Source organism: Denticeps clupeoides, unplaced genomic scaffold (assembly GCF_900700375.1).
Source record: "Denticeps clupeoides unplaced genomic scaffold, fDenClu1.1, whole genome shotgun sequence".
Classification (NCBI taxonomy): domain Eukaryota; kingdom Metazoa; phylum Chordata; class Actinopteri; order Clupeiformes; family Denticipitidae; genus Denticeps; species Denticeps clupeoides.
Genome location: NW_021630087.1, coordinates 229,310 through 248,083, shown reverse-complemented (window position 1 = coordinate 248,083; position 18,774 = coordinate 229,310). Strand labels below are relative to the sequence as shown.

Here is an 18,774-nt window from a genome sequence, read left to right as displayed (position 1 = left end):
GTCAGGTCAGAAACCAGGTCCAACGGGAGACTTTTATTATGACATCGTGTCTTACGCTTAACCCGGAAGTACAAGAATCACAGCGTGATGACGACGGACATGTTCAATACACGGAACTGGCGGGAAATTCTGTCAGGGGACATACGGGAACGCCAGGAGACCCAAGTAATCAAAGCTAAACATCTGTACGTATTTAAGTAAGTATTTACCCCTTTTATACTTTAACATGATCCTACATTAGCCACAAAGCTCAGGAGCTTTTAATGCAGCCTCCCGCCATCCTCTGTGCACAGTGTGTTTTTACACACAGCTCACGCTGCTACCGCCAGGGTTGCACCAAATGCAACCAAAACTCATTTACGCAAATCAGTTTAAAACCTGTTTAGTTCAGGCATCTTCAGCTCCATCTGCGCCGAATTTGCCACCTGATCACAGGACTATTACAAACGAGAGCAGTCATAATTATGAATTTATTTCGGCAATTGTGTAACAATCTTCAGCGGTCCGGATGTGGCCCATCCCATATTTATCACCCCGCTCCCTTTATCATGGTCCGAACAATAAAGTTCATTACAGACTTCCTATTAAGTTTATAACAGTAAAGTTGTATAATGCCTGTTTTAGGTATAAGAAATGGATGTGAAACGGCGGAATAGTGGTGCTCCCACCAGTGGGACCTCTCAGCCTAAACGAGGGAAAGTAGGCGTAGAGTGGGAGGATAGTCCCTCCGTCTTTGAAGAGGAGCTGGCGCTCTTTGATGATATGGACATGGAGGCTGAATCTGGGGAGGGACAGGCAGGACATGATGTCATACCAGTGGGTGAGTGCAGATCAGAATGATCCTGTCCACAACTAGTTTACATTGAAATGATTGTAATGTAATTCTATTCTCTCTTTCACCTCTCACCTTTGACCTTGCAATAGGTGACTTATTTTCAGCTGATCTGAATCCTCGCTGGCCACGCCCACCAGCTCCCACATTAAATCACTACAGCCATGCCCTGGTATTCCAGCAAATCGATCTGGACTATTACCTGGGTAAGTGCATGTAATACTATTCATGTTAATGTTACCAGGGATGCATGCAGATTTGGTGTGAAGTTGTAGACACCCTCTTTTTCTATGAACAGGTTCTGCAGTTGCTGGAATGCCTGGCCAGAGCCAGGGAAAGGTCCCGATAATTCGGATGTTTGGGGTAACCGATAATGGGAACAGTGTGTGTTGCCACATTCATGGATTTGCCCCCTACTTTTATGTTCCGGCTCCCAATGGTAAATCTACTGTGCTTTACATCTTATGAGTTGTCGTTGTTTTTTTTTTTTAATTATGGTCTCACCGGCAATAATTTAGTTGGTAGAAAATGAGTAATGTAAAAAATGGCATTGTTATCGTTCCATCTGCAAGGCAAAGGTCCAAGTTGCTGTCTGCTCTCTGAACAAATACCCCATTAACCTTGGAATTCTGTCATAAGTGCCAATAGACATCATCAAATGCACTTGGATCTGTTTGACTGGGGGAAACTCTGGTGAAGCATGCACTCTCAGCTGCTGGAATTTCAATCATGCTCTCTATTTATCAGTTCCCCCACGCCCGGGTAAATGTCGGTGACCGAGATAAATGAGATGGTGTACCAAACATTACTGCTTTTAAAAGCGTGCATGTGTGCATTTAAATGACTACTAGCATTATATAGGACTTTTACAAGGTGAGCACAGACTTAACGGCAACAGTATTTCTGCTGAATGTAGCAAATCAAACCGTCCACACAGAGACCTTGTATTTGGGGAAAAAAAGTCATGTGACAATGTAGAGAATTTATGGGATTTTTTTGGGACCTCTACTTGATTATGCTTATTTGCTTACATGCTTAGGTTTTACTCAAGACTACCTTGCTGACTTCCAAAAGGAATTGAACGCAGTGGTGCTAAAAGACATGCGCTCAAATAAAGACAACTTGTCTGTCACCGTGCTGGCTGTCGACATAAAGCGCAAAGAGAGTGAGTCTGCCTGCCTATCTGTTTCTCTTACTTTTAGCTGATTTCCTTTTGTAACTTTTGGACTTATTTTTCCAGGTATGTATGGTTATCATGGTCAAAGTTCTCAGGACTTCCTGCGCATTACCATGGCCATGCCACGTTTAATTGCCCCAGCAAAGCGTTTGCTGGAGCAGGGCTTCAAGTTTGCCAAGTTCCCCACTCAGTGCTATGCTGCCTTCGAGGCCAATATTGACTTTGAGATCAGGTTTGGCTTTTGTTTTGTCTTTATAGGGCTATGGCTTATGTGAATGCTGATGTGTTTGTGTGATGTGACAAGGTTTGTGATCCTGGTTTTAGGTTCATGGTTGACTGTGATGTGGTTGGCTGCTGCTGGATTGAACTTCCCAAAGGGAAGTACCGAGTCAGAGAAGAAAGGGCTGCTGGATTTGCAGACTCTCAGTACCCAGGAAAGGTATACAAACTCCTTACATGGATTGGGCATGTTTCAATTCATCAATGCACCCTTTTGGCATTATATTTGAAGGCCGAATGCATCACAGTTCTCTGATTCACAATTATTAATTCAGGCTGATTTAAGATTCAATATATGTAGTCTTGGCACAAATACTGGTTTTCACACTTTGTTGCTTCAGTATTTTTTTATTTTTCGATCATTCCGTCATTTGTTTCAGTAGTGTATTGAAGTATAATTACAAGCATTTTATAACTTTCAATGGCTTTTATTGACCATTCCATCAAGTTTATGCAAAGAGTTGCAGTGTTTTCAAAACCTCTGCAATTCGCCCTGGCATGCTGTCAATCAACTTCTGGGCCAAATCCTGACTAATGGTGACCTATTCGTTCATAATCAGTGCGTAGAGTTTTTGTTTGTCCATCTGCCTCTTGAGGATTGAACACAAGTTCTCAATTGGATTAAGGTCCGGGGAGTTTCCTGGCCATAGACCCAAAATTTCAATGTTTTGTTACCTGAGCCACTTCGTTATCACTTTGGCCTGATGGCACGGTACTCTGTCATGCTGGAAAAGGCATTGTTTTTCCACCAAACCGTTCTTGGATGGTTGGGAGAAGTTGCAGTTGGAGGATGTTTTGGTATCATGTTTTATTCATAGCTGTGTTCTTGGGCAAATTTGTGATTGAACTCAATCCCTTGGATGAGAAGCAGCTCCACACATGAATGGTCTCAGGATGCTTTACTGTTTGCATGAGACAGGACTGATGGTAGCGCTCCCCTTTTCTTCTCCGGGCAATCAATCATGGACAAACAATCGGACAGGGGCGTCATCAGAGCAAGCTCTGCACTGGTGGCACCCACAAGTTAATGGTTAATTTAGGTGCAATCTTCATTATCCTTGCCTGTGAAGGCACAATTGCTTTGGTGGTAGGGCTGAAATTCAATGGAAATTTTTTGGGGGGGGATTTAAGTTCATTTTCATGGCAAAGAGGGAATTTCATCTGATCACTTTTCATAACATTCTGGAGTATATGCAAATTGCTATAATAAAAACGGAAGCAGCAAACTTTGAAAACAAGTATTTGTGTCATTCTCAAAAGGACACAAATAGACTGGAAACTGTAGACCAAACAATCTGCTGTCCGGATTGACACAAACCAAAACACAAATCATTCATTGATAGGAAGCCACTGGTTGTAACCTTAACCGTACATACTGTTAACATGACCACCATTTCCCGCTCTTTCAGGTGTCCTTGTGTCAGTATGAGGTGGATGTTTCATGGACTGATCTGATTAGTCACCCAGCGGAGGGAGAGTGGCAGAGAATCGCACCGCTCCGAGTACTGAGCTTTGATATAGAGTGTGCTGGTAGAAAAGGTACGTAAATGAGATATCAACAGATGTGGTGGCCAAAATGATGTTGCTCTGTCAGGGTTTCCCCAGTCCCCTTGAACCAGGGGTGTACCAAATATTAACATTACATCTAAAGAAAAGTACTGTGACATTACTATTGAGGATCTGCTCTGTTGCTCCTAAAGAGAATTTTTTTTTGTGTTTGATCATAACACGTGTCTGCTGATTTATATAGGACAGGGCTTCTGTTTACATATGCTCAGTAGCTAATGTTGAATTAATTCTATGCTTATGAATTCCTAGGAGTTTTCCCTGAGGCTGATGTGGACCCTGTAATCCAGATTGCCTCTATGGTGCAGCGTCAGGGCGAGAATGAGCCTTTCATCCGCACAGTCTTCACCCTGCAGAGCTGTGCCAGCATAGTTGGTTCCCAGATCCTCTGTTTCACACAGGAGGCTAAAATGTTACAGGTTTATAAATCATTATACGTTTAATAATGTTTCAGATTTGTCATGTGTTTAAAACCAATTATAGTATCAAAGTCATGCTGTCAGTTCACATCTGAAATCAAAGGATTTTAAATTAATCAGGATCGAAAACGAAATGGATTACAACTAGTAACCATTCAAAATTTGCTGTGAAGAAGACAAAGGTCAGTCATTCAGTAGACAACCTCAATGTTTGGTTACAAATGTTTAGTTTGAACTGAGATTCTAAAGTAAACCATTTCCATATGTATAATTATTGTACATTTTGGATGCACAACAAAAATGTAACATGTTATTAATAGCCAATTAAATTGCACCACTTCCCCACATTGAGCCACCATATCTGTAACCTATTAACAGCTCCAGGGGTATGAACACTGAATTTTTTTTATTTTATTATTTAAGTTCATTATTTAATCATATAATTCTTCTCCCCACCCCCCAGAGTTGGGCAGAGTTTTTGAGAACAGTAGATCCTGACATCATCACTGGCTACAACATACAAAATTTTGACCTACCATACCTTCTCACGAGATCCAGTGCTCTCAAGGTACTATCTACATTCTTTGTTTTATTTGACATAAGGCCGTGTGTGTGTGTGTGTGTCTATATATATATATATGTGTGTGTGTGTGTGTGTGTGTGTGTGTGTGTGTGTGTGTGTGTGTGTGTGTGTATATATATATTTATATATAAAGCCTTTCCAGCATTTTTTTTTTTTTTGTGTATGTTCTCCACTCTGGGTTAACTGTTGATTAGGTGAATTTGTTCCCCTACCTGGGGCGAGTCAGAGGCATTAAGTCTGTCTTGAAAGATTCAAGCTTCCAGAGCAAACAGATGGGACGCAGAGAAAATAAAACAGTCAACATGGAGGGCAGAGTACAATTTGACCTCTTACAGGTAAGTCAAGTGCACACATTGACTTAAACTTTAGGTTTGGTATGTATTTGTCTGATTTCTCCAGCAATGATTCCATTGTAGGTGCTGCTGCGAGACTATAAACTGCGTTCATATACACTTAACGCTGTGAGCTTCCATTTCCTGCAAGAACAGAAGGAGGATGTACAGCACTCAATAATCACTGACCTACAGGTACACCTCTGGATAAAGAAATCTTTTATGTTATGCCTTAAAGCATCTTTTTTCTTTTTACAACAATGAACAGTATAAAATGTATTGGGTCTTACATTGATCACCTGAACTTTTCTAGACCTTTTTCCATTGAGAATGCCTTATTCATGTAAATTCAGGCCAAAACTATTAAACAGTCTTGATTTCTCCATGAAAATGGATTTCTGCTTTAATAACAAGTGCTTGTTGTTTTGGAAACAATATCTAACATCCGTAGATCCTTAACAAGTCCTAAATTAGATTTTTGAGAATTAAGGCCTTAAATATTTAAAATTACTAGTAATCCTTAAAACCAGTGTTGAAGGTCTTAAATATCCTGCACACCAAATAAATGTATTCACTGGGAACCAGTAAATAATTTGCCGAATTTATAATATGTCTTTTGCTCTTTTGTGTATGAGATTAGAATTAGTGAAACAGCCTATTGAGCTATTCAACGGATTCTGCACTCACCGACAGGTGTGTTTTGAGAGTGGGAGTTCTCCTTAAAATTACTGAATCAGAAATAGCTTAGTGAAGAGGGAAAAGTATGTTCCTAATTTTTAATCAAATGAGACAAGCCTTATATCTACAGTAATCCACTGGTTACAGCGTGGTGCAATTGCAATGTCGGCTGATGCAATTTCAGTCCATGTAATAAATTATAGTTTATTACATGGATTATGTCGTTCTCTCGAAGTTTACAAACTGACTAAACTGAGCCTGGCTGCTTGGTTTCACTCCAGTCTGTTAACCGTTCCTGCCGTGTTCCGGACTGTAGACAGGGTATTATGGGTAGAGCTGTAAATCAATTTCTATCATTTTAATTTGATTAAACATGCCTGGTAAATGATCGGTCAGCAAACACAAACTTCCGGTCAATAGAACTTATGCTTGTAAATTAATGTATTAAATGATTTTGATGAAATATTAATTTGATTTGGAAATCTCTGCCACCTTCGTCAGGTGATGGTGACTGCATATAACACATATATGAAATGAACTCACATCTCACAACATCTCAGTTCTTGCTCCATTTTTTTTTCACCGTTCAAACCCAGCCATCTAACAATCAATTTGTCTGTTGACAGTAATTTACAGAATCTTAGCATATGCCCTAATCCAGAGCCACTTAGAATCAATATCTCAAATCTTTATGCTTGTTTTTTTTTTCTTTCGCACACCAGCTTCATATGTTAACTTTTTGCCTATTTACTGTATAACTATAATTTCTCTGCACTAGAATGGGAATGAACAGACTCGCCGGAGGCTGGCAGTGTACTGTCTGAAGGATGCATACCTGCCTCTGCGGCTGCTGCAGAAACTCATGTGTGTGATTAACTACATGGAGATGGCCAGGGTCACTGGGGTACCTCTCACGTATCTCCTGTCTCGAGGACAACAGATCAAAGTTGTGTCCCAGCTCCTGAGACAGGTGTGTCTTCACATTGCAAATATTTGTTAAAATGACACGTCAGCCAAATTGTAATTATGTTCTCATAATTATTATTTTTTTCTATGTTTGCTTCATGTGTTGTAGGCTATGAAGCAGGACCTAGTGATGCCGGTAGTGAAAACAGAAGGAGGGGACGATTACACTGGAGCCACAGTCATAGAGCCTGAAAAGGGGTGCGTGTGTGCTGAGCGAGCTATTTATTTATTTATAGTGTTATATTGAATTGCTTTTCATTTTTGTTCTGTCTATGGGTGGGTGGGTAGGTATTACAATGTACCCATAGCCACACTGGATTTCTCTTCTTTGTATCCATCCATCATGATGGCTCACAACCTATGTTACACCACATTACTGCAGAAAGGTCAAGTGGACAAACTAGGGTTAGTTTTCTCATATATGCATTTGGTCTTTGACTATTTGTGGTTAGCTTTGGCTTAGTGGTTTGATATTTACCAGTCAGAATAATGTGTGTGTGTGTGTGTGTGTGTGTTAGTCTCTCTTCAGAGGACTTTATTAAGACTCCCACAGGGGATATGTTTGTCAAGAGCTCTGTGAGGAAAGGCCTCCTGCCGGAGATCCTGGAGAATCTTCTGAGTGCCAGGAAGCGGTGAGATGCATATACAAATTGAGCTAACTTGAGAATACTGGTATTAATAATAACACTGCTCAAAAAATAAATGGAACACTTAAACAACACTATGTAACTCCAAGTCAGTCACACTGCTGTGAAGTGAAATCAAATTGGACCAGTAATCAGAAGGTTGCCGGTTCGAGCAAAGCACAGTCCCCACACTGCTCCCCGGGTGCCTTTATGGTTGCCCACTGCTCACTAAGGATGATGGGTTAAAAGCAGAGGACACATTTCATTGTGCTGTGCTTCCCAATGAAAATGTCTTCCACTTTCAAATGGAATAGAAAACAGGTGGAAATTATAGGAAATTGTAAGACATCCCCAATAAAGGCGTGGTTCTGCATGTGGCAGAGTGTCTCGGGTAGTGCAGCTCCAGGAAGACACATCAATGCGAGCTGTGGCAAGCAGGTTAATTTCATCTGTCAGTGTATTGTCCAAAGCATCAGGAGATATGCAGGAGGCCATAGGAGAGCTACAACCCACCAGCAGGACCACTAACTCCACCTTTGTGCAAGTAGGAACAAAAGGATCAAAATGACCTCCAGAAACAGACTCAATGAGGGTGGTATGAGTGCCTGATGACCACCAGTGCTTAGAGCCCAACATCATGCAGCATGTTTGGCATTTGCCAGAGAACACAAAGATTGGCAAATTTGCCACTGCCCCCCTGTGCACTTCACAGATGAAAGCAGGCTCACACTGAGCACATGTGACAGACATCTGGAGACACCGCTGAGAACGTTCTGCTGCCTGCAACATCCTCCAGTATTACCGATTTGGCAGTGGGTCAGTAATGGTGTACGGTGGCATTTCTTTTGAGGGGCCACACAGCCCTCCATGTGCTTGCCAGAGGTAGCCTGATTGCCATCAGGTACTAGATGCTAGACCTCATGTGGCTTGGGTGTGTCAGCAGTTCCTTCAATGCAATGGACTGGTCTGCCAGTTTCCCAGACCTGAATCCAATTGAGCATATCAGGGACATCACTTCAGGCTCCATCCACCATGACTGTCCAGGCAGATGCATTAGTCCAGGTCTGGGAGGAGATATGTCAGGAGTCACCTCATCAGAAGAATGCCCAGGCGTTGTAGGGAGTTCATACACCCTCATACACCCTCACCCTACTGAGCCTCATTATGACTTGTTGAGATCAACGTTGGATCAGCCTGTTGTGTGTTTTTCCACTTTAATTTAGATTTTGACTCCAAATCCAGACCTCCATCGAATTCCACCAATTTTTTTTTTTTTCTGTGTGTGTGTGTGTGTGTGTGTGGTTTTGTCCGCACATTCAACTATGTAAGAAGTATTTAATAAGAATTCAGATGCAGGATTTTTGTGGTCCCTTTATTTTTTTTGAGCAGTGTATTTCTGAGCAAGTTTCAGTCTAACAGAAACATGTATTTATATGTTGTGTTAGGGCAAAGGCAGAGTTAAAAAAAGAGACAGACACATTTAAGAAACAGGTTCTGGATGGAAGGCAGCTCGCTTTAAAGATCAGTGCCAACTCCGTGTACGGCTTTACCGGAGCACAGGTTGGCAAACTGCCCTGCCTGGAGATTTCACAGGTCTGTGTGTCCTTTAGCTTCGACCTTAACCCAGCTTTGCAAAAGAGAACTAACTGTAGTAACATGTGTCTTCAGAGTGTCACTGGCTTTGGCCGGCAAATGATTGAAAAGACCAAGCAGCTGGTGGAATCAAAGTACACAGTCACTGGTGGTTATCAAGCTGATGCCAAGGTATGAAATGCATCTTGTGCATCTAATTCTGTTTGAGACGCAAATAGTTTTGTGTCTGTAAGTATCGGTTTCATGCAAATTGTTTGTCTCATTTGTAGGTAATTTATGGTGACACTGACTCTGTGATGGTGAAACTGGGTGTCGCTACAGTGCAGGATGCCATGGCTTTAGGGAGAGAAGCTGCTGAGTGGGTCTCATCACACTTCGTCCCACCAATCAAACTGGAATTTGAGAAGGTATATAAAAGATAATTTCTAGGAAAAATAGCCTGGATTACCCCTGTAAGTAGAGCATCAGACTTTTAATCTGAGGGTCCAGGGTTCTTGTCCCTGTCCAGGCGAGTACAGCTGCTTGCATAAATTTGCACATCTTTAAACTTGTAAGGACCAAACAGTGGAATCCAACTCTGGAGTGAACAGTGGATATCAGGGATTGTTCTGACCTTGTGTTAATTGCTAGCAATGTTTTTTAACTCGTCTGGTGTTAAGTAGTTTATGTATGGAATAGTCTTTTAAATCTGCTTTAAAGATAACATATTAGTGCTGCATTGTCAAGGCAGAAAGTGGACAGTACAAGATAAGAGCAGCAAAAAATAGTATAAAGACTATGCAGACCGTACAATATATGTTCTAATGTTGTATTTTTAATTAGCTTGTAACCTTTTATTTTAATGCATCATTTGGGGTGTACTAGGAGAAGTCATCCTTGATCTTTTGTTTTTACGATCACCAAAACCGAAAAGTTTAACTTGAGGTGTTTCATTGCAGCTTGTTTCCAATTATGAGCAAAATTAGTTGTACAAAATGTTTTACATTGTTAACATTGCCACAGTGAATACATGCTGCAATCAAAACCACTGTTGTTCATCTTCATTGTTCTGTTCGGGGTTTGTTCTCTCAGGTGTATTGCCCATACCTGCTGATCAATAAGAAGCGCTACGCAGGTCTGTATTTCTCCTCCACTGCAGAGAAGCATGATAAGATGGACTGTAAAGGTATTGAGACTGTTCGCCGAGACAACTGCCCCCTGGTGGCCAACCTCATCAATACCTGCCTGCAGAACATTCTTATTGATAGGTGAAGATACACAAACGCACGCACACTCTACACCACTAATACATACATCAGGCTTCCCCTGCATGTTAAACACGCCCAATTGTGGAGTGGTTTTCCAGTGATAACCAGTTTAACAAAAGATATAATGTGGTCCTGAAAACAAGTATAAAAAGCTGTTGAGTGGTTAGGAATGTTTATGGGCCAATATTGAAAATATTGTTTGGTGGAAGGCAACCCTGTGTGCGTGTCTAAACACTACCTTTACCTGTAGAATGTTGTAATATATGGGTGCATGCATATCTAAATCTGAGTGCATGTTTGTGTTGCAGGGACCCTGACGGGGCAGTGGCTCATGCTAAAGAGGTGATCTCAGACCTGCTGTGCAACAGGATAGACATCAGCCAATTGGTCATCACGAAGGAGCTGACGCGCACGGCGCAGGAGTATGCTGGCAAACAGGCCCATGTAGAGCTGGCCGAGAGGTGACGTATAACCCGCTTGATCTGCACAGACACACAGCTGCAAGCTGTAAATACTTTATTTTTAAGAATGTTCCATGTATTGTGTAGGTAACATAATCTGTGTTGTAGAATGCGAAAGCGTGACCCAGGCAGTGCTCCAAACTTGGGTGACCGCGTTCCATATGTCATCATCAAAGCAGCAAAAGGTGTTGCAGCTTACATGAAGTCTGAGGTTGGCCCTTTCTCTTACTGTGTGTTTTGTGTTTTAGAAGTGAAATGGTGTATGCATTGCCTAGCTAACCTGAATTAACGTGTGTGTGTGTGATCATCAGGACCCTATCTATGTGCTTGAGAACAACATCCCCATTGACACTCAGTACTATTTGGAGCAGCAGCTTTCCAAACCACTGTTGAGGATCTTTGAGCCCATCCTAGGGGAGAGTAAAGCTGAGAGTGTCCTGCTGAGTAGGTCCCTTACACCCTTGTCTTTTATTATGGAATCTCGAGCCGCCAAGGTGCCACTGAGCAAAGCACCGTCCCCACAAACTGCTCCCCAGGCGCTTGTCATGGCTACCCACTGCTCAGTTAAGGGTGATTGGTTAAAAGGAGAGGACACATTTCGTTGTGCGCACCGTGTGCTGTGCTGCAGTGTTTCATAATGACAGTTACTTCACTTTCACTTTAATGTATGTCTAATCAAGGTCTTACATGCTGATCTAGCAGTGGATGACACTGCTAGATCAGCACTTTTTATGGCCAGAGTCTCTTTACCCCCTCCTGTCTCTGCAGTATTTTTTTTTAAAAATTGGACGGTGGCTCTTTGGTGGATTGGGATTGAACAGGCAACCTTCTGATTACAGGGCCTCTTCCTTAACATCTAGGATCAGTTTTATGCAAGAACTACCAAAATCTAATGAATGCCTCTGTACAGGGCCATGAGTAATCTCAATTTCTTTGTGTGTATGTTTATATGCATATCACACAGATATATTTAGATACATAACTGTGAGATCATTTAGCCTCTGGTAGATGTGTTAAATGTAGTGATATGTGTCTATGTTACTTATTTGTGTAGCTACTCTGTGGTTCAAATATTGAACGGTTCTCTTTCTCAGAGGGGGAACACACTCGCTGTAAAACGGTGTTGACCTCTAAGGTTGGTGGGCTCATGGCATTTGCACAGAAGAGGAGCACCTGCATTGGCTGCCGGGCTGTGCTGAAAACTGACAGTGAGTGTGTACTCTGTAATGTTGAACATCGGATATTTTGGGGAGTGTGTGTGTCTCAATCTACTGATCTTCTCACAGTGGCCGTATGTGATTTCTGCAAAAAGAAGGAATCTGAACTCTATCAGAAAGAGGTATATGTGTATGTATGTGAGGAATGCTGGCTGATTATTATAGAGATGTATTTTTTACCATTTAACTGGGAGTGGTGTAATTGTGTGCAGATATCTTACTTGGCCTCCCTAGAGGAGCATTTCTCTCGCCTTTGGACTCAGTGCCAAAGATGCCAAGGCTCCTTGCACGAAGATGTGCTGTGTACCAGGTGCTGTGTATACACTTATACATACACACATTCACAGAACACGTACAGTTTACAGGTAGTACTGAGGATATGTCATCTTAACTGTCATTCACAGATGCTAATTTTAAGAGTTATCAACTGTTTAACAGATTCATAAATATGACCTGTTTTGGTGTTTGACAGATTTTTTTTTGTACATTTTAATCAAAAGTTACTTTTATCATTTTGAGACACTGCATGCTTAGCAGATGATGGGACAAAATAAGGGTGGAAATCAATGCCAAAAGGGAACCGAGAACATAAGGCTGGGTGGGTCACAATCAATAGAACAGTGATAGAAGTCATTCCATATGTCATTCCATACAGCAACATGAAAAGCCAATCATAATGAGAATCTGTGGAATAGTTATGCACACAGCACCATGTGTGCTAATGCTTTGTAGCCCCAGGTGAGCTTTAAAGGAGATATGATGTTGAAACCAAAACCTGAAAATGACTTTGTAATAAGTAATGAAACTGTAAAAGCCAGTTCAATATTTAAAAACATTTTTCCCCCGGTCACCTAGGGGAGTACTAAGCCTTATGCTAAACATTAGACTTTTTAGGCAGTGGTGGTCATGTAGGTAAGGAATGTGTATAGAAGGTTGTGGGTTGAATACCGAACCACGACAGTGCCACTGAGGTCCCCTTATGCAAGGTAAAGAGCATTGTGAGGGGACTGTACCTTGCTTTCATGACTGCTCACTAAGGTTAAAAGCAGAGAACACATTTTATTGAGTCACTGTGTGCAGTGCTGCAGTGTTTCACAATGAGAATCACTTCACTTTAAATACTTAAATTGAAGCTTTTTTTTTTTTTTTTTTTTAATGTTACCTATGTTTACACATTGACATTTTTAGTGATTTTATTAATTCTCATTTCTCAATGTGTTTTCAGTCGAGACTGTCCTATATTTTACATGAGGAAGAAAGTCCAGAAAGACCTTGATGATCAAGAGAAACTGATCTCTCGCTTTGGCTGGTGAAATTTGAAGAACTGAATGCCATTTCTGCTTTTGCTCTCCTTTTCACATGAGAAGGGAGCAGTAAAATGTATTTACTTAGACATTCTCATTTTGAATACAAAATCCATAAAATTTTTCACAAAACTGATTCACATGGTTTCTTCTCTCATTTCAGGTTTGTGCTGTATGTGTGGTGCAGTATTGACACTGGTTTGTCAGGATATAGTCTTGGGACAAGTGTTTTTACTGATGTAGCAGGCTGTACAAAAAGTACCATGATGATAATAATTTAAGCCGACCTTCATTTATCCCCATAAATACACAAGGCTGGATGGTTTAAGGAATACGCCCTTTTGTTAGTGGTTTTTATTTATATTACTGTGTGGGTCAAGACATGGTGTGAGAGTGACTCATTAAATGGTTTGTGAGGTCATGGAGTCATACTGTTTCAATTGAAAGCCAATCTACACAGCGCAACACCTTGCAGTTTTCTCCAGCCACAACTGTGGACAAACATTAAGGCTAGTCCATATTTGATTGCACTTATAATATCACAGAATTCATATGCAAATAGAAAATTCATTTATTGTGGAAAATTAGGTATATACACAAAATGTTTAAGTATGTGCAATGCGATTACCTTCACTAATATGTAATTCAATTGATTTGTGTCATTAGTGAAGGGTGGGATCTGAAAACATTTTGTGATGTAACTATTAGAATAGATCAGTTTTTCAGTGTTATATGCAATGGGAATGAACGAGTTTGATATTGGTCCACTTCCCCTCAAGTTCATTTATTTGCCTCTCACATCCTGCGAGTTGTGTGAAGATGAAATTAGGATTCCGCAAGTGCCATGAAATCAAGTAGAATACAATTTGATTATCAATGTGAATTGGTATCTCTTCCCCTGGTGGCATCTGGGTTTTTGTCCATCCCTTCATATAAGGCCATTTCAGTAGAAATGTACAGTGTACACCATCTCTGTAAGGAATGCTAATACTTTTTACATTTTAAACAGTGTGGTGGTGTGTCTTTTTTTTTTTTTTTTTATTATCTTAAATTTAACCAGTTTAAAAAAATGCAGTGCTTTGGTCACAGAGAGCTTTCTCTTTTTTTACATTAGTTACTAATAACTTCAAATAACTTTATATTGAGGTATTCCTTCAGCCCTCAGGCCTTTTAAGCATCTCTTAGTCAAAGAAATCAGCACTATAGTAATAATTTTTCCTTATCATCAATCACTGCCATTCTCCTGTATATCAGCTTTTTTTTTTTAAATAGAAGTATTTTACATGGTGTCCTTCAGCCTGTTACAGAAAGGCAAATTATCAATGCACCCCCTGCTTTGGAGCTGCCAAAAGTGCTGATTGAAGAAATGATCCTAAAGTGTCTGAGCTCACACACTTTCTGGAGATGATTGGTCAGGGTCACGCAGACATACACAACCCCATTCCATAAAAGTGGCTCATGGTACCAATAATTCTAACCTGGGGTAGGCTTTAAGCTGAGAAGGTGTTGATGTACTTGGAGCTGCTATGCTGTCAGCAGGTTATAGGCTGGAGAAGTGTACAATCCAGTCTCCCATGTGCATTATTTTTAACCCAGCCAGAGTTGTGTAGTATAGGGAGGCACATAATCCTTATCAGGGCAAAAACATCAAATTCATTCCATAAAACAAAATATTCATATTTGCTATCAAAACATTTTGTGTGAAATGATTAGTCTAAAAACAGGCATGAAATATAGAGCTGAACTGTGATGACAAAGAGCCTTCAATTTTAATGAAATTGGGCAACATACAAACAGACTTTCTCATGTCCATGTGCATGTCTACATCAAACACATTTGATATCAGTGAGAACAGAAATTTGTGGCTTATGCACATTATGCAGTATAATGGGGTCTTTATGTAAAACAATAGTCTATGTATAATTTTATAAGATTTTGTATGGTGAGTGTATATGTGGGCCAGTGCTAGAGTAAAGTGCAACGCCGCTGTGTATTTTTCTTGCTCTTCTTGTTGCTGCGATTTGTTTCCTTGTATTTCCGGATCTCACGTACAAGGGAATAAAAGGCCTCTTCTACACCCTGAGAAAGGAACAAACATGTCAAAGTTACACAAACAACGTTGTAACAGAATCTGTGTATGTAACACATTACCTGTCTTGTTTTGGCAGACGTCTCGACAAATGGGATTCCATAACTGCGAGCGAGCTCCTGCGCCTGTCGGCTCTCCACAGTCCGGGAGGCTAGATCACTCTTATTCCCCACCAGCACCATGGGAACACTCTCACTGTCCTTCACGCGGTTTATCTGCTCCCTAAAATAACATAAAAGTACCGCAAATTATCGAAAATATTGTGAGATTTGTGAGAAAGAAAAAGAGCGTCAGAGAACATTTTTTGCATTGAAAAAATGACACTTTTATATATGTCTATAACATAATTCACATTATGTTATAATTTGTATGTATATTGAGAGTGTTTATATCAGCCAATATGCCTCCCAAACAGCACCATGGAAACCACAAAATGGAGCGTGCACACACCCAGTGGAGCAATATTTTGAGATTGCCGTTAAATGTCATCAGATCATCCATATCTAATTAAGTAGAGAAATCTTAATTCTCAGTGTGAGCAGACATGCTCTGAATAAATGAAGGGTAGGTGGACAGAAAGAATGATGAACACACACATCCAGCACTCTCCTTGTTTAAAATTAACATACATTGATCACCCATAATATTAACACCACCTAATATTGAGTAGGTCCCCTTTTGCTACCAAGACTGCCGGGACCTGTTGACTCATCGACTCTATTAAACCTGTGAAGGTATACTATGGTATCTGGCACCAAGCAGTAAGAAACAGACCTGTAAGTTGCAAGGTTGTGCCTCCATGGATTGTATAGCATGATATAGATGGTATTGTAAGATAATTGCCAATGCCTATATACATGTGCTTGCGGGTATGGCCTGGTTTCCACTAGACACCATAGGTAAGGGGACAAGGGACAGTTTAGCCAGGTAATGATCCCTTGTGTACATGCCTTGGGACAATGGGAGGAAACCTGTGCCAACATAGAGAGAGCATGCAAACTCCCAAACCTGAAGGCGTGAGGCCACGTCACCCACCGCTGTGTCACTGTATAGCCTGTAAACTTTTTTCGTGTTGATTAAAAAGATTGTCTTCCATAGCTCTAATCATTAGCTTGAAATCATTAGAAGCATTTAAAATTAATGTAATACAGGAGTGTGTGTGTGTGTGTGAGTGAGAAAAAGAGAGAGACTTTGAACCTGTATAGGTGAACATCTTCAAATGATTTGGTGTTGTTGATGGCAAAGACACAGAGGAAGCCCTCTCCTGTACGCATGTACTGATCTCTCATAGCGCTGTACTCCTCCTGACCTGCTGTGTCCAGTATGTCCAGAAGACAAGTCTCCCCATCAATCACCACCTGCTTCCTGTACGAGTCCTGCGTCCATGCACACAGGCACAGTAGCATTGAATTAGTGACTTTTCCAGATAAAAAGAGCGCTTCAGTGATTTGATCACGAACACACACATACCTCAATAGTGGGATCATATTCATCAACAAAGTGGTTCTGGATAAGTTGAATAGTCAGAGCACTTTTCCCCACACCTCCAGCCCCAACTACCACCAGTTTATACTCCGTCATCCTAAACAGAGAGATATGGAATGACTTCTGTTAAGCAAAAATAAAAACCCCATCCCTGTGATTATAAACTTGCCCCTGGAAGAGAAAGCACGCTTCCATTAAAATCTGAAACAAACCAATGATACAGATGTAAAAAAAATACCATTATAATGATTTTTGATTTGTTGAAATTGTGTTTTGGTAAAAACCCAACATTTTCACAAAAATATATTTTAGGTATGAAAGAGGTCAGCCATGTCCTGAGCCACCCTGCCTCATGTATAAGGAGGGAATAAAGCCCTGGTGAGCTTCATGAAATGTTACTTAATCAGGCATGTCTCCGTAGGTCAATATTGTCAATATAGAACAAATGAAAAACAAATTAAAACAGCTGCTCACTACAACTTTGGGGGGGGGGGGGGGGGGGGGGGGGGGGGAACAGAACATTTGAGCAACTCTGTAAGAACTTTTTTATATTAGCAATATATTTTTTCATGAACAAAATTAAATACTTTAAAATATCTTAATTCACAGATTCTTATTCTTTGAATACTCTCTGGTCCCATGTAAGTTTAAAAGTCAAACATTTTAAAAAGTCAGCTGTTATTTCACTTATACAAAAGCTTACAAAAATCTGTTGAAACTGTAAACGGACAATATTATGGTATTTTTTTCCTGAATAAACTAAATCAAGCTTTTTCATTTGTACAGCCAATTGAACGTTCTTCAGTTAAACACTTCATGCTTTATGTTAGAACAATTTACATTGTTATACATAAAAATGCTACTTAAAAATATATTTTCACAACAAAATAGAAGAATAAATATAAAATCCTCCAAAATAAGTTTGTGCACCTATCTATATAAATGATTCATAAAGTTAAGGTTATGTGGAAATGATACTGTTGAAAATGGCATGACACTGTTTAATACATCTGGCTTTAATTGTGGGTCATGTGTTAACACTGAACGGGGTTCAAATAAATCCACAACATCAAGCAGATATTCACACTATATAATATTCATTTCCAAACTAATCCCGTCTCTGGCGATCACTTTTACCTTCGGACGTTTACAGCCGGAGATTTTCCGGGAATGAAGACGAATCTGCCACCGCGACTCTGGAGCTAGTCCGGGAACCACATAGCCTGACCGCAAAAATGCACAATCTCACAGATTTAACACTTGATCTTCCCCTCTCGTGGGTGTCGGGGTGCTCCAGGCTCGGCGCGGGATTTGGTAGAACACCTTAATAACTTAAGAAATGCCGCAGGAAACTACAAAAAAAAACGAGCGGAATCTGGCTTCCTTCTCCGAAGCTCGGAGATTCATTGTGGGTGAAAGTGGGCGGGACTTCTTGTCTCCAACAGCCAATCACAAGCCGGTTTGCGCTGGTCGTTTCGATTTGACTGGATAAGAGATGACAGACGTTGTGGATGTGCTATGAGCGCTCACAATGTTTTACTAATTCCCGTTGATTCCCCGTCTTGGACGAGAGAGTAACCAACGAGGACGAAGCGCCGGTGTGGGGACCGAGTCCAGCGAAATCTGGCATGTTCACGACCCTCCAAACACAACTTCTTTCTGGCTCGCATGGTCGCAAGCTTCTGACGTCATGACTTGGCCATTACTCGGGGAGAAGTGGGGTTTTAGGAGCGCTTTCTCTCTCGGTTGCAGCGTTTTGATGCTGTTTTCACGTCTTTACCACGAGATGTCGTGTTTACTGCATCCTCGACTCCTGAAGCTGTAACTCGCTGACAGATGGAGGGCGGATTATCACGGTGATTTTAGGCAAAGATTAACAGCAGATGTACTCAGTGGGAAGAGAGCACCAATTGAGACAGA

At 40.8% G+C, this 18,774-nt stretch overlaps 2 protein-coding genes across 4 annotated transcripts; one reads left to right on the top strand and one right to left on the bottom strand.

Moving 5' to 3' along the window:
- The first annotated feature begins 64 nt into the window (after window positions 1-64).
- pold1 (polymerase (DNA directed), delta 1, catalytic subunit) lies at window positions 65-13,583 on the top strand. 3 transcript variants are annotated; one of them, XM_028968584.1, is made up of 28 exons: window positions 65-197; window positions 625-820; window positions 925-1,038; window positions 1,131-1,271; window positions 1,872-1,997; window positions 2,073-2,241; window positions 2,334-2,448; window positions 3,698-3,827; window positions 4,107-4,273; window positions 4,737-4,841; window positions 5,051-5,191; window positions 5,273-5,383; window positions 6,645-6,836; window positions 6,942-7,030; window positions 7,121-7,237; window positions 7,351-7,464; window positions 8,904-9,051; window positions 9,127-9,222; window positions 9,321-9,458; window positions 10,123-10,298; window positions 10,607-10,759; window positions 10,868-10,970; window positions 11,071-11,203; window positions 11,854-11,967; window positions 12,046-12,098; window positions 12,189-12,286; window positions 13,202-13,285; window positions 13,444-13,583. In XM_028968584.1, the coding sequence occupies exons 2-28, from the start codon at window positions 634-636 to the stop codon at window positions 13,559-13,561; spliced, it is 3,432 nt and encodes a 1,143-aa protein (XP_028824417.1). In that variant the 5' UTR covers window positions 65-197; window positions 625-633; the 3' UTR covers window positions 13,562-13,583. The 3 variants fall into 3 exon arrangements, with proteins under 3 accessions (XP_028824417.1, XP_028824419.1, XP_028824418.1); XM_028968586.1 differs by lacking the exon at window positions 13,444-13,583 and having other exon boundaries at window positions 13,202-13,416; XM_028968585.1 differs by lacking the exons at window positions 13,202-13,285; window positions 13,444-13,583 and having other exon boundaries at window positions 12,189-13,024.
- Window positions 13,584-15,025: 1,442 nt separating this feature from the next.
- On the bottom strand, window positions 15,026-18,261 carry LOC114782936 (GTPase HRas). Its single transcript, XM_028968583.1, has 5 exons — window positions 17,992-18,261; window positions 16,840-16,951; window positions 16,567-16,745; window positions 15,432-15,591; window positions 15,026-15,359 (listed from the first exon to the last, which is right to left on the bottom strand). Exons 2-5 carry the CDS (start codon window positions 16,948-16,950, stop codon window positions 15,246-15,248), a joined length of 564 nt encoding a protein of 187 aa, XP_028824416.1. The 5' UTR covers window position 16,951; window positions 17,992-18,261; the 3' UTR covers window positions 15,026-15,245.
- Between the last annotated feature and the right edge of the window lie 513 nt (window positions 18,262-18,774).

What these genes read in the sequence shown, in the direction of transcription:
- LOC114782936 (XM_028968583.1), bottom strand. Translation starts at nt 16,950, where the DNA reads ATGACGGAGTATAAACTGGTGGTAGTTGGGGCTGGAGGTGTGGGGAAA. An exon ending in AATATGATCCCACTATTGAG is followed by an intron (nt 16,746 to 16,839) that starts GTATGTGTGTGT and finishes GCATGGACGCAG; the next exon opens with GACTCGTACAGGAAGCAGGT. An exon ending in GAAGATGTTCACCTATACAG is followed by an intron (nt 15,592 to 16,566) that starts GTTCAAAGTCTC and finishes ATGTTATTTTAG; the next exon opens with GGAGCAGATAAACCGCGTGA.
- pold1 (XM_028968584.1), top strand. Translation starts at nt 634, where the DNA reads ATGGATGTGAAACGGCGGAATAGTGGTGCTCCCACCAGTGGGACCTCT. An exon ending in TACAATTTGACCTCTTACAG is followed by an intron (nt 5,192 to 5,272) that starts GTAAGTCAAGTG and finishes ATTCCATTGTAG; the next exon opens with GTGCTGCTGCGAGACTATAA. An exon ending in CAGCTTACATGAAGTCTGAG is followed by an intron (nt 10,971 to 11,070) that starts GTTGGCCCTTTC and finishes TGTGATCATCAG; the next exon opens with GACCCTATCTATGTGCTTGA.